Genomic DNA, 10,508 nt, shown 5'->3' with positions numbered 1-10,508 from the left:
GTATGCGTGAAACAAGCGGAGTAAGAGCGGCGGTCTAGTGTGTAACATGGGCAGTAGTACCAACTCTAGAAGGTCAACGAAACAGAAGTGCCATGCAGGGCCTACAAGAGCCTTAATCCGGCCCTGGTTAATGGGGTTGGGGGGCCGTGTCCAAATCTTTGAAGCGTCTGTGGGTCGCGAAAATAAGTTCTCCATTTATCCACATACAGACATACTCTTTGGTTCTTTCGGTAAAGTCACGTAGGTAGAAAAAATAATAGATCACCAGTGATCACGTAGGTAGAAAAAAAAATAGATCACTGGTGACCTATTTAAAAAAATTCTACCTACGTGACTGCAGTCACGAAAGCTTGAAATCAAGATTGATCCACATACAGCTTCACAGCAACCCAACCGTCCAGCACGAGCAGATATTCTCCACGGTAGGAGCCACGTGTTTGACACACAGACGCCTCCCACCCCCCACAAACACAAAAACGCGCGCGCGTCACAGCCGCCCACGCCCTTTGGGGCTGCAGTTACGGCAGCCGGCACGGGGGTGGATCACACGCGTATGTATAAAGGAGCCGGCTACCTCGCTGCTGCTGGCGAGAAGCGAGCGGCACAGCCAAGGGTGACACTTCAAAGTTGACCGGGGCCGGCACCGCCTTCGCGCCGGTAAGAGACGGACGCGGCGAGGATGGAGCAGTGCACGTGCTGTTCGGTGCGTAAAGTCGTGCGCCTTGGGAGGGGAGTGGGGATCTGTTCGGGTTCGCTAACGCTACGAACCCGGCCGGCCCGAGTTCGATATTCGCTCACGGCCAACACGCAACCAGTGACGATTGTTTGAACCGTTCTTGGCCGTCCCCTGGGTCGATTCAGCCTCAAATGAGCTCCTCGTGTGGTGTGTAAACAAAGGTGGTCGGGCGGCCGTGGTGCTGGCCACCCACCCCCTCCTCGTGCACCTTTCCGGCCTTCATAGGTGCTCGCGAGCAGCACTTGCCCCAATAGTCTGTGGAGACTATACCGGGGGGGAATCTTTGTCTTTGTGTGAGTGATCTCATTGTTCGCGTGTATTTGTTTTGTGTTTTCAGTATACGAGAGTTTGTGTGTGTGTATGCGCGCGTGAGTGTCTTCGTGTGTACGCGAGAATTGAGCACGAGTGTGTAAGCATGCATGTACGTATGCGTACGGTACGTGAAGGTATGCAGGTGTTCGCTAACAGCTCTTGCACCTCCCCCCCTTACACGTTTGTAAAGATCCACGGGGAAATCTTCGTTTTGTGTGGGATCATTTAGATGAATTCCTTGCGAGGGCGTGCGACTGTGGGTGTGCATGTCGTGGGCCTCCCCTCGGTCGAATGAGTAGCTGGTGCGGCGTGTAAACGTCGCCACCGGGAGAGACAAAGGCGGCCGGGCGTGGTGTTGCCCCCCCCCCCCACCCCCTTTGTCGTGTCGTGCCGGCCTTCCGTAGGTGCTGCTCGCTCACAGCGCTTGCCCCAACAGTCCCGTCACAGGCGAAACGGGTTTGGGGGATCTTTGTCTTGGGGCACATCGAGCGTGCGGCTGCAGCGCGCGCAGTGCGTGACCGCAGACAGCGGCCTCCCGAGTTCGACTCCCCTGCCGCGGTTCACATGAGCGGCGTCTGCCGCCTTTTTGGCGTGCACAGAAATCGATTAGAACCAAGTCGGGACGACTCGGCCTTCACACCACCCCCCACTTGGGGAGGGGGGTGGTCGATAAAACGAGTAGCACTTCTTGAGAAATCAACAATAATCGTTTTTTATTATTATTTATTATTTATTAATTTTAATTTATTTATTTTTTACCTACGTGACTTTACCGAAAAAACTAAGAGTATGAATCCTTGCAGTCACGAAAGCTTCAAATCTAGAAATAATCGTTCAATTGATCAAGAGTGGGACCCATGATTGGAACGTGAGATTTTAGCGGTTCGCCGAGGAACGCCTAAGTAGATTGTTGCACTGCCCCTGGGCTTGGCTCGGGTTCCCTGCTGATGTGTCTGTGCGGCAGGATGTGGCACTGTGGTGGTGCCATTATCCACTCAGCATGCAACTTCGCACTCCACCCAACATTCCCCGTATCGTATCCCCTCCCCCGATGTCCCAACACCCCCGGTCTCCCATCCCCCCCACCACGATCCGATTGTGTCGAGTAGATTCCAGAAGAATGGATCATTTGTTTCATTGTTAATCCCCATTGTCTGTGAACTCGCGTTTGAACTCGGTAGTTTTCCCTTCGTTTCGTTGCGCCTGCCGAACAATTGTGGTGATCACACCGGTGCCGATCGAATGTTCGGCGATACCCCCTGCTGATCTCAACATAATCATCGTTGTCGTCAGCCACGCTCGATCCTCCGCGGAAATGAAGACCTCCCCAATCCATGGCCACCTCTCACGGTCGCGTGACTTCGCACCAACGATGTAACGCTACGCACGACATCCCTCACCTGCGCTTAAACACAGACGTGCACTCCGCCCCCCCCCCCTTCGCAGATCGCATCAGGGCTACGCCAGCGACAATGATGATGATGACGATGACCACCGTCATGGCGATAGCAATGTCGACGACGATGACGATAACGCTGGTGGTGATGACGGGGGCGTTAGCGGCGTCGACGGTGTCGGCAGACGGCGCGAAGATGCCTTCTCCATCCCAGCCGTGCGGGCTGTGTCCCCCGGGCCACCACGTTTCGTTGCCGTGCTCCACGAAGGCCAGCGAGGAGCAGCAGGGGCAGCAGCTCCTCCTGGAGGACGCGGACGACGTGGAGGCACGTTGCACGCCGTGCCCGCCGCGCCACTACACGCAGTTCTCAAACTCCCTGGACCGGTGTCGCTACTGCGGTCCGCCGTGCAAAGAAGGGCAGCGGCTCGCGAAGGAATGCAGCCCCACGCACGACCGCGTGTGCGAGTGCGAGCCGGGCACCTTCCTGCTCAACGAGTTCTGCGTGCGGCACAGCAGCTGCGCGGCGGGGCACGGCGTCGTCACCAAAGGCAAGCACGGGGGGTGGCGACACCGCACGTGGCGCGCGCGCGACACGTGTGTTTGTTGCGATTCATTCGGCGATCGATTCACTCGTACCAAGACGCTGCTCAATTATTGTATCTCATTTAATTAATTGAATCGATGACAATTCGTTCCGCGTGACCGCCCCCGTCACCAAATCCCTGCGATGGACAAGGGGACACAAAAGGCACAAACGCCCATTCATGTATTCTTCATTCATTGTAGTAACTCGTTCTGCATATCAAACGGCTCGTGCATGCACGGGTAGGATGTCCTCGCTAAAGGCACGAGTGCTAATTACCCATTCATTCGTGCAGAGATTAAATAATTTGCGCATGATTTCATTTGTTCTGCTTTGCTCCAATCACCAGTGCCCATCGGGATGGAGCTTCCTCGTGCACAGCACGAGCTTTCTACCCCACTCAGAAATTGGTTCCTACATGCATTCGTTTGATGATCATTCATTCGTAAATGTATTTACTATGCCCCACCACCAGTGCTCGTCAAGTCGGGCATCTTAGCTCCACTTTCCTATCGCCTAGCTATCTCTGAGCTCCAATCTATACCTATTCGCTCATCTCTCTCTCTGCGCATCTCTACATCTTTCTCTCTCTCTCTGTCTGCCCGTGCCCCCCGTCTCACACTCTTCTCGTCACGCATCTCCGTGTTCCGCAGGATCCCCGCACGAAGACACGCACTGCGCCCCGTGTCCTCGGGGATTCTTCTCCCCCGAGGCATCGGCGGATGCCACGTGCCGCCCGCACACCGACTGCTCCAGTCTGGGCTCCGCGGAGCTGCTGCCCGGGGCCTCCACGCACGACGCGCTCTGCTGGTCCTGCCGCCAGCGACGGGCGTCCGCGCGGAGTCGCGAGCATGGGGACACGAGGCCGGCAGGTGAGCTGCTCGTGACGACTGCTCTCTCGCTCACTCTTTTCGTACGAACGTATGATTTGAGCGGCAACCGTAGATCAATGCCCTAGTCGGAGAGTGCTCCGGGTTGGACGCGCGTTCACAATCTGGTCTGATGCAATGATGAAGAGGTTGCCAGTTCATTATCCCATTGCAGAAGTAGGAAACGATAAAAACGTTCGCCATTTGAATGAGACGCTAAATTCCACTGGATGGCAAATGACTGACCGGTAGTTTAGCGAGAGGTATGCTGACACGGTCTTGCCAGGTATGGAAATATTTTTTGAGTTGCCAACCCGGACGGACTCGATTGCCTGGCTGCAAATTGACACGACCCCACACCTCCAATTAGCACAGTTGGCTACGTGCGGTGCGAAATAAGTAAAGTAAAACAAGAAAGTCCATCCTGTTCAGGGTTATCCAGAACAACAGTTGACGGCGGAACAACACACTTTACATCTCTCTTCCTTCCGCAGGGGACGATGGTGCCGAGCCTCCATCGTCGTCGCTTAATCTGCCGCCCCAGCCGGAGGGCCCATGCAACGCCGCGACCCTACAATTCGTGGACAGTGTTCGTCACCTGGTTCCGCCGTGCCTGGCCCGCCACAAGCCAGAGGTGACCGCCTACATCCGGAAGCTTCTGCTCAGTACCGTAGATAATGTGGGCAAGCAGCGACACGGGCGCAGGAAGCAAGGCGGGAAGACGAAGCAGGGGAGCAGGATGGAGAAGCACGTGAAGAAGCTGCTGCTCCGGGTTTGCGCAAGAAGAACATCGCAAGGAGGGTCGGTGAGAATACACGGTTCATCGTTACGAAGAAAAACGGCGGACTGAACGTGGTCGAACAAGATGGGAAGGGCCTTTTAAATGGTCATGTAGTCAAAAACAAGTTTGAGCAGGTCTTCCACTGAAAGGGGCTCAGGGCTCAGAAACATTGATATAGCAACCAAAGAGATGTTGCAGTTAAATCCATGTTGTCAGCTGCCCAACCATGATAAAATTGGGTTCTTAAGTTCAGCGAGTTGATGGTCCTGGCCCAGTTTCCAATGACTGCACAAACATTGCCATCTTAAAGTTGATTTGTTGAATAATTCTGGGTCTCTCAGAATAAAAAAAAAAGTGGTTTGATCGCCATGCGTGTAGTGAAGCTGTGGCTCCTGGCGGTAGTTCCGCATAACGTGCTTCTGTGCTCTGTTCTCCGACAAGCTGGGAATGGACACTTCATCCCATGACATGACGCCAGTAGGGCAAACTGCACAAAAACAATTTTGGGAAAGAGATGACAGCTTTATAAGCTGTAGCCGGAGTTTTTCAAGGCCGTCGATTGAAGCCCTCTAAATTATCCAATATAGAACACTCATCGCATGAATTAAATCAACTGGAGAGGGCTTAATAATTTCACGACGAGTGGTGACGATGAGGTATGATTCATTTAATTACATTCCGTAAATTGAGGCATAGCTTGTAACAGAGGACACCCATTAAGGTTACCGCATGCCACAAACTGCTTTGGGGACACCATAACAGTGAATAACTTTAATAAACCGACATTATTAACAAACACTTCCTCACGACTGAAACCTTAATCGCTGAACATTTCAGACAATTTGCCCTGCTATAAGGTGCAGAAGAGTGCAGGTGTAGCTACGAACAGCGACCACCGTGCCATCTAAAATGTTACAAAAATCCCCGATTTGAAGAAGCTTCGTCGATGACAAGGATGTGATTCACGTGAAGAGAGAATGGAAATATGTCAGCAGTATTCACAAGTCTCTCCTACTACCAGGGCTCTCGATGTTTTCCAGAATGTTACTGTGCTGGCTTGGAGTTAGGAATTATTAGCAGAAGGCATTGCAACTCGAGCGTGTGATATACCTATTATAATAATCCATGTTGTTGTATAGGCCAATCAGTTTCAAGGGCAATGCATACATTACCGAAGTATATTTGTTTGAACGGTTTACCGCAAGTATGTGTGGTTAACGCAGACTGGATGCCTTGTAATCGGTGTCCATTTGGTGTTTGAACCTCTTAACACCTCCCGTCATATTGGCAGAAAGGGTAATTCCTTTTTTATTATTCCATCACTATGTTTATTGCACCCTATGTACTTATAATCAATCCAATGAGAGCTTTATACAAAAAAAATATGGACAAAATAAGGACCAAATTAGGATACGGTTTGTCAAAACGGTTCCCAAAAGAGTGTTGATGTGAACAAAAATAACGACAAAATTGCGTTGCTAAGATTTTTAGAGAAACATTTCTGGAGCAGAGCGTAATGTACCGCTAATGTCAAATATACTGGGGGACTGGTTAATGCAGTCCCTCCACATTTTTGTTGACGCCACAGTATTTTTATAGTAAGAGTATTTTCAAACTTTACATCACGGTGCCCTGTACAAGAGCTGCGTGTGCACACGCGTCACATGACGTGTGCATGCATGACTTTTTTTGGAATGTAAAATATGTATTTTTGTAATTGTCACGGATGGTTATGTGTTGACTGTTGAAACATATAAATAAAAGTTGCATAAAACGGATACACGTTCAAAATTCCTCACAAAATTTAGAGAGAATCGAAATCCACAAATACGTCATCAGCTATGATCGACACATTGCAGGCTGAAGACCTCCCTTCAATCATGGCTGCGATGCCAAAAAGCCGCCTAGATTTTTCTGCCCACGAGCTCTGATCTTATCGCTCCATCTGCGTTCATCGGTTATCATCCCTTATCGCTGTGCTGCCCTGACCAAACTCAACATAATGCCTCCACAGTAATTATATTGTCCTGAAAGGAATTGCGGTCGTCCTGAAGCCGCCCCCCCATCCCCCCAACTCTACCAGAGAGAGAGAGAGAGAGGAGGCGGTGTCCGTAGAGTTGTGGTGGTCCGCGAAAGTACACCCCGATAAATAGGTGGCCCTGATGCCGATGGGCAAATTGCCAGGTGGGTGAGACACGTGGCTGTCCTCACGTGGTGCGCGCGCGTGAGCAGCACGTGGTGCGAGCACGCGCTCGGTGATTCCCCCGCACGTGACCTCTTGACGCGCACGACCGAATCCGCATTCCTAAGGTGACGCAAGCAGCCCCGCACCCTTCCCGTGCCCTTAAACCCAGGGGTGGGGGACGTCCGGCCCGCGGGCCGTATAAGGCCCGCGAAATCATTTAGTGTTGCCCTGCCAAGGCAACCGCAGGCGGGACTCGAAATTCAATACATCTAGGAGCAAACCTGGAAAAGCAGTTGTGAGTAGCAGCAACATCATCAATACCAGCTAACATCACACGCCTCGCCCAAAGAGAAGCAGTTCCAGCCATCACATGAAGGGGTGAGTTAATTAAATGTTTGATCAAATATAACAGGCAAATTTTTACGTTGATAATTTTGTATGGCCCGCGAATGACGTTATAATAACCAAATGGCCCTTGGCAGAAAAAAGGTTCCCCACCCCTGCGGCTTAAAAGAACAGCCCCCAACACCCCCCAGTAGCCCCCCCCCACAGCCTTAACAGCGTGGTGGAGCAAATACTATAAGGAACCCACTGGAGCGATGCGCTTTTAAATCCTTTCAATCTGCTGTTTGTGTTTAGTCTTTTGGTTAACCCCCCACCCCGCACCACCGATTAGCACGGTTGGTTACGTACTGTGCGAAGGAAGTTCTACATACACACCAAGGCCGTAATTATAATATATATTGGGGGGGGGACACACATCCCCCCCTAATATTCAAATATGCTAAAAATGTCCCCCCCCCCCTAATATATTGCTATAAAATCGATTTCTGTTTATATGATTGTGGTTATGGTTGTACTTTATTAATCCCCAATCTCTGCCATTACATACAATTAAAACAAGAAAAGGTAAAAAAGAAAATAAGAGCAATGTAATACAATACACTATTAGACATTATTGTAAAAAATAAAAAAATAAAAGTCAATCCTATGTGTTGGTGAATTTTTTTTTTATATTTTAGGCAGAAAATGGCAGGAAATTAGTTTTCAAATTTAGATTTTTTTTTTTCTGGGGCGGGGGGGACCCCCAGACCCACTGGAAAATGTGGTCCCCCCCAATATTGACTCCATGGCTACGGCCTTGATACACGCACGTGTAATGAGCGACTTCCGAAACGCGTCGTGTTAGAGGGCTTCTTATTTATTCTCACACTGGGCACAACGCAGGCCGATACATATACACACGTCTCCTCTCACTGGGCACAACACTGGGTAATATATACACGTCTCTAGCCACGCACAGCCGACCTCTCTACGTAGTCCCATCGCCGACATCCAACCACACGGCTGGCTGACTGGTGTGACGATGACGGCGCTGGGAGCCGTGCAGAGGATCTTCCACGCGGCCGGAAGTCGGAGAGAGATGACGGCGAGCAGCGGCGCAGCCAGGACCCGGGACCCCGCCGCAACAACCCTGAACCTTCGGTTCCATCCCACTTCTAGACCTCTCGGCGTGGCCAGGCCTCGAAGGTTCTGGAAGGGGGCGTGGCCAGGACTATGGCTACGCCCCCTTCCAGAACCTTCGAGCAGGTTCCCGGAGCTTCCCGACTAACCCCACCTTTGACCTTTAACCCAGACACGCCCCCTTCTGATTAGTTGTTACATAACCTTGCCCATATCCGTGATGACCCTTCCAGGCCGACAGGTGGAACCCTGCCATTACACAAGCGCTGTAAGTGCGAGGACATCATGAAGGGCAGAACGGCACACGAGGGGGTGGGTGGCTAACACCACGCCTGGTCGCTTTTATCTCCTCAGTGCTGCTGTTTACATCACTGAACCATTTGAGACCGAGGCGACCTAGAGGAGGCCCAGGACCAGTTCAGATAATAGGCGGCGGGAGGGCGGTGACATGGGGGAGGGGGGGGGAGAAACTTTTCCATTGTTTCAACCGCCCCGCCGGAAATTTTTTATGGAATCGGTGACCTGTGCATTGCAAGTTCATAGCGCTGACTCATTACACCGCTGTTGCAGCTGGTCATGATGCAAGGCTCTCGCAAGCGCCGACAAAAACAAGTTGCTCAATGCACGTGACAGGTATTGCACCCGAATTACACACAAAGTGACCAAAATATCTCCCCGAGCCGCACACGCCAGCGAGGCTGGGACAGTATTCTTTTTTCCCCTTCACGTTTATTGTGTCATTGCGCCAGACGTTATGGATGAGAGAGGAAACACAAGACGCGACGCAAGTACAAAGGAGACAGTCGCGAGACTGGACAGCACAAACAGTAGAGACAACACGAGAGAGTGCAGACAAGACGGCAACACGGCCTTTGCCATTACATACGAGGCGGTACAAACGAGACCGTACGAAAGGGACAATACTAATTACAATTTTATTTTTTATCTTACCAGCTAGGGCCCACTAAGCTCTGGGGTCGTCCATAAATGACGTCACGCGGTTTTGGACGATTTTTGACTCCCCCCCCCCCGAATTCGTCACACGGCGTCACAAAAAGTCAGCCCCCCCACTCAAATATGACGTCACAAAGCTCTGCCCCCCCCCAAAATATATAAAACCTGCTTCAAATCGCTTTAAACTATGTCATTGTAGTGCGTATTTAATGTGGCGCTGCACTCTAATGTTGTAGGAGAAAACATTTATTACAAAGTATATTTAATTAAGTAGAACGTGTTGCCTATATTTATTAAAAGTTGCGCATTTTGATGTGACGTCAAATTTCTCACCCCCCCCTCGTCACGCATCGTCACAAATGTCTGACCCCCCCCCCCCTAGGTGCGTGACGTCATTTATGGACGGCCCCAATATGGCTTTTTTCATAAGCGACCTGCCCACAAATGACAGCTCGACGAAGTGGCTCATCACGTGGAAGTGGCTCATCACGTGGAAGTGGCTCATCACGTGGAAGTGGCTCATCACGTGGAAGTGGCTCATCACGTGGAAGTGGCTCATCACGTGGAAGTGGCTCATCACGTGGAAGTGGCTCATCACGTGGAAGTGGCTCGGCTCATCACGTGGAAGTGGCTCATCACGTGGAAGTGGCTCATCACGTGGAAGTGGCTCATCACGTGGAAGTGGCTCATCACGTGGAAGTGGCTCATCACGTGGAAGTGGCTCATCACGTGGAAGTGGCTCATCACGTGGAAGTGGCTCATCACGTGGAAGTGGCTCATCACGTGGAAGTGGCTCATCACGTGGAAGTGGCTCATCACGTGGAAGTGGCTCATCACGTGGAAGTGGCCATCACGTGGAAGTGGCCCATCACGTGGAAGTGGCTCATCACGTGGAAGTGGCCATCACGTGGAAGTGGCCATCACGTGGAAGTGGCCATCACGTGGAAGTGGCCATCACGTGGAAGTGGCCATCACGTGGAAGTGGCCATCACGTGGAAGTGGCCATCACGTGGAAGTGGCCATCACGTGGAAGTGGCCATCACGTGGAAGTGGCCATCACGTGGAAGTGGCCATCACGTGGAAGTGGCCATCACGTGGAAGTGGCCATCACGTGGAAGTGGCCATCACGTGGAAGTGGCCATCACGTGGAAGTGGCCATCACGTGGAAGTGGCCATCACGTGGAAGTGGCCATCACGTGGAAGTGGCCATCACGTGGAAGTGGCCATC

At 51.6% G+C, this 10,508-nt stretch overlaps 1 protein-coding gene across 1 annotated transcript; it reads left to right on the top strand.

Moving 5' to 3' along the window:
* Positions 1-510: 510 nt before the first annotated feature.
* Positions 511-6,455, top strand: LOC133347621 (tumor necrosis factor receptor superfamily member 5-like). Its single transcript, XM_061560055.1, has 4 exons — positions 511-657; positions 2,495-2,992; positions 3,681-3,899; positions 4,391-6,455. The coding sequence occupies exons 2-4, from the start codon at positions 2,521-2,523 to the stop codon at positions 4,744-4,746; spliced, it is 1,047 nt and encodes a 348-aa protein (XP_061416039.1). The 5' UTR covers positions 511-657; positions 2,495-2,520; the 3' UTR covers positions 4,747-6,455.
* The last annotated feature ends 4,053 nt before the right edge of the window (positions 6,456-10,508 follow it).

This window comes from Lethenteron reissneri, chromosome 26, assembly GCF_015708825.2.
Source record: "Lethenteron reissneri isolate LAM-NWPU_2019-01 chromosome 26, ASM1570882v1, whole genome shotgun sequence".
In the NCBI taxonomy this organism is placed as follows: domain Eukaryota; kingdom Metazoa; phylum Chordata; class Hyperoartia; order Petromyzontiformes; family Petromyzontidae; genus Lethenteron; species Lethenteron reissneri.
The sequence above is the reverse complement of the archived record's forward strand: the minus strand, read 5'-3'. Positions and strand labels throughout refer to the sequence as shown.